This window comes from Hibiscus syriacus, unplaced genomic scaffold, assembly GCF_006381635.1.
Source record: "Hibiscus syriacus cultivar Baekdansim isolate YM2019G1 unplaced genomic scaffold, ASM638163v2 tig00110402_pilon, whole genome shotgun sequence".
Lineage (NCBI taxonomy): Eukaryota > Viridiplantae > Streptophyta > Magnoliopsida > Malvales > Malvaceae > Hibiscus > Hibiscus syriacus.
Genome location: NW_024062722.1, coordinates 1,681,564 through 1,685,641, shown reverse-complemented (window position 1 = coordinate 1,685,641; position 4,078 = coordinate 1,681,564). Strand labels below are relative to the sequence as shown.

The 4,078-nt window shown below is 39.7% G+C and overlaps 1 protein-coding gene across 1 annotated transcript; it reads left to right on the top strand.

Annotated features, from left to right (window-relative positions):
- Positions 1-254: 254 nt before the first annotated feature.
- Positions 255-2,888, top strand: LOC120123602 (1-aminocyclopropane-1-carboxylate synthase-like). The gene is made up of 4 exons (XM_039142452.1): positions 255-503; positions 586-717; positions 804-964; positions 1,554-2,888. Exons 1-4 carry the CDS (start codon positions 357-359, stop codon positions 2,554-2,556), a joined length of 1,443 nt encoding a protein of 480 aa, XP_038998383.1. The 5' UTR covers positions 255-356; the 3' UTR covers positions 2,557-2,888.
- The last annotated feature ends 1,190 nt before the right edge of the window (positions 2,889-4,078 follow it).

Genomic DNA, 4,078 nt, shown 5'->3' with positions numbered 1-4,078 from the left:
AAGAGGAATCCAAATTCAAATCTTTTAATTCAATTTGTCCAAATCCCAATATCAATTTTAATGTTAAAATGAGTACCAAATAGATTTATAATTTTAAATTTGAGTCTTTATATTTGTAGAAACTTTCAACTTTTTCTCGTGTAGACCCCATCCACCACAGACTTTATACACGTATGTCATCATCAACCTCTCTATATAAAGGCTCACAATCGTCCCACTCCTCACCATTAAACTAATCAATTTCCTTCTCACCCTAAACTTCAATCCTCCATTCTTTTTAAACTCATTTGTTATTAATTATCTTTACTTTTTTTTCTGAAAAGCTTGATCTGTTCCTTGTAACTTCAGAAGAAAAAATGGTTTCCATGTCTAAGATTGCTACTGGAAATGGCCATGGTGAGAACTCACCGTATTTTGAAGGATGGAAGGCATATGAGACCAATCCATTTCACCCTATCGACAGGCCTGATGGTGTCATCCAAATGGGTCTAGCTGAGAATCAGGTGACTTTACAAACCCTCCATGGAATGAATTTCCCACTACTTTCATAGATCTCCCCTGATGATTTCATTTTGTTTTAACCAGCTATGCTTTGAGTTCATCAAAAAGTGGCTAATGGAACACCCAGAGGCCTCCGTTTGCACGTCGGAAGGTGTCGGTAGGTTCAAAGAGACGGCACTTTTCCAGGATTATCATGGGATGCCCGAGTTCAGACAGGTACGTGCGGCAAACAAATAACACGGTTTTGTAGGGTATAATTCATTACATGTTCATTAATCAAACTTGTGTTTTATGAACAACAGGCTGTTGCAAAGTTCATGGGGAAAGTGAGGGGAGATAGAGTGAAATTTGACCCAGAACGCATTGTTATGAGTGGTGGAGCAACCGGCGCTCATGAAACGGTCGCCTTCTGCTTGGCGGATCCTGGTGAAGCTTTACTGCTTCCCACTCCTTACTATCCAGGGTAATTTTTGTTCAGCCTTATTAACTATTTTACCTTCGTGAACATTCATAATTACAGTGGTTAACAGGAGTATTATTCTCAGTCTTTTTAGGTTAAAGATACTGTCGGTGACTAAAAAAAATGATATAATATATAAATTGATGTGAGTTGAATATGTTTAAATACTTAGTACTGAATCTATCACGTGATTTTAGAAGTTAAAGATAATGTTATTTTCTTTACAAGTTTCGAATTTAAACAGTGTTTGTAGATAAATAAGAATTATGATTAAAAAAGATTCTGAACCGATTTTATTAGAAAATAGTAGTTGACGTTTTGTCCCCCAAGCAAACCCACACATGGGAAGTAAAGGAAGGAGGAATTGCTAATTAACTAATAAATTATGATCAAGATTCGTTTAATGAAAATATATTAATTTGGTCAACTATCCTAAAGTCAAAAGTGACAACGTAGCCGCCTGGGATTGTTTCAAAGGGGATGAAAACTGGGTTAATTCCACACAATAAATTTGACATTTCCATGTTTACTGTGCACGTTTCGGTGTTGGGAATCATAAATTTACTAAGAAATTATGTTATGAAATTTGCAGATTCGATCGTGATTTGAGGTGGAGAACAGGGGTAGAGCTTGTTCCAGTGATCTGTGAAAGTTGCAATAATTTCCAGATCACTAGAAACGCCTTGGAAGCTGCATATGAAAAGGCTGGAGAAGATGGCCTCAGAGTCAAGGGATTGCTCATAACAAATCCATCCAACCCTTTGGGAACCATCATGGATCGAGACACGTTGAAGAGCATCGTGAGGTTTGTAAACGAAAAGAACATCCACCTCATCGGCGATGAGATTTACGCTGCCACGGTTTTCAAGAGCCCCGAGTTCGTTAGCATTTCAGAGGTCATAGAGGAGGTCGAGTGCGACCGCGACCTCATCCACATCGTTTACAGCCTCTCCAAAGACATGGGGTTCCCTGGTTTCAGAGTCGGCATCATTTACTCGTACAACGACGCGGTCATGAATTGCGCTCGGAAAATGTCTAGCTACGGCTTGGTGTCCTCGCAGACGCAGCATTTGATCGCGACGATGTTGAACGACCATGATTTCGTCGACGATTTCATCGTGGAGAGCAGAGAGCAGTTGTTCAAAAGGCACGAGTATTTCACATGGAGTCTTTCCCAAGTCGGAATCGGTTCGTTGAAGGGCAATGGTGGGTTGTTTATATGGATGGATCTTCGAAAGCTACTCAAAGACAACACTTTTGAAGGTGAAATGGATTTGTGGAGGGTGATCATCAATGAAGTTAAGCTCAATGTCTCGCCAGGCTCTTCTTTCCATTGCCATGAGCCTGGTTGGTTCAGGGTTTGCTTTGCTAACATGGACGACAACACCATGGAAGTCGCTTTATCCAGGATCCGAGCCTTTATCCTCAAGAACAACGAGTCCATCGTTCCGCGCAAGCTCTGCAGGCGCAGCAGCCTTAAACTCAGCTTATCTCGGAGCTTATCTCGAAGAATCGATGATTTCATGTCACCTACGGGCATTATGTCTCCACACTCTCCTTTACCACAATCACCCCTCGTTCGAGCTAGGACTTAAATGTCGAAGATTCGAAAATCGAATTTTCGACATTATCGGGGTAGCTAATTGTTTATTTTTTCTTTCATGAATTTGTAAAATAGATAATCTGATGCATTCTTTACCATGGAGGTAACCCGTACACAAGCATCGTTTTGGTGGAGGCTCTCCATCGCATGGGGACCTCCATGGATTCATGCATCAGATTTGTTCAACAACTGTTTTCTTTTGTTTTTTTGTCTTGCCTCGCATTAAGTGCAATGTGAGGGAAGTTTGATGTTGGTGCATAAGTAAACTGTTGTTGTGTTTATTAAGACATTGTAACATCAAAAAAATGATGTCTTAGTTCTGAATTTGTAACGGTGGTGTGCAAAATAAAGGATTATTTCTTTGTATTACCTTTTTTTAGTACTTAGAATACATCAATTGGTCTTAGTAATAAAAGTAATTTTGTTTTTTTAGAGATCTTTCGACTCAAGGGTGGTGTTTTATTGGGGTCTAATAAAACCTTGGTCCCTGTAATTTTTATATTTGATAGATTTTTATCTAATGGTGTACGAAATCATCATTGATTATTATTATTATTATTATTATTATTATTATTATATTACAAAAATACATAAAAATCCAAAAAAAAAGAAAAAAATTACAAAAAAGGAAAATAATCTCGTAAAATTTGTTGTTCATTGCTGCCATTTCTGCCTACACCAGTGCCTGATATGTCGATCGCTTGTCACTACCGTCTGTGTCGACATCTAACCTGTCGATCACCTATACCAAGTTCCCATCAGCAGCTTGCAAGAACAAACAAATGTTGTTGAGTTATAAAAGACCACAACAACACATTTGTAAGGGGGCTTTTGGTAGATTAAAAAAACTTTGTAGCAGAGCTCTCCCATTTTTCTAAAAAAAAGATATCATTGTAAACAGAGAACACTCCCTCCATTCGAAAAAACCATAAAGCATTGTACAAAGGGACGTCCCTTTTTCGAGAGCAGCAATACAAACAAGAATTTTAGCATCTATTTTATATTTCAAAACCAAACACCATTTTTTTTTCATTCGAAGCAAAAAAAAAAAAAGAAACAACAAGAGAAAGCAAAGGAAAAAATATCTTCCCTCTCGGTCGGAGTCATTTTTTGGCGATGGAGTCCCCCTTCGGTGAATCCGAACCGTGAGACGAAGCCCGGTGGTAAGAAAAGCAACATACTTCGAGATCGGCTCGATCTAACGGTGGATGGAGGAGATCGGAGCATTGGAAGTCGAGAGCTTCTCGGCTTATTCCGTGGAGTTGGGGGGCTGAATCTCGTGAAGCCGGGGCCATATTTGGACTCCTGACGTCGGAGCAAGCCAACCTGGAAGTTTTGGGCCCAAACGGCCACAAGATACAGCGACGACCGACACGCTGGCCGCCGACGGAGCTCTTCGTCGGAGTATGGAACATAGAGAGAGATGATAGAGTTTTAAAGGAAGAGAGAGAAGGGGAAGAAGCACAAATGAGGAAAAGAAAGCATCAAAAGAGTTTTATATCACGACCGAAACG

Coding starts and splice junctions, on each gene's coding strand:
- LOC120123602 (XM_039142452.1), top strand. CDS start 357: ATGGTTTCCATGTCTAAGATTGCTACTGGAAATGGCCATGGTGAGAAC. Junction 504..585: donor TGGGTCTAGCTGAGAATCAG/GTGACTTTACAA, acceptor TGTTTTAACCAG/CTATGCTTTGAGTTCATCAA. Junction 965..1,553: donor CCCACTCCTTACTATCCAGG/GTAATTTTTGTT, acceptor TGAAATTTGCAG/ATTCGATCGTGATTTGAGGT.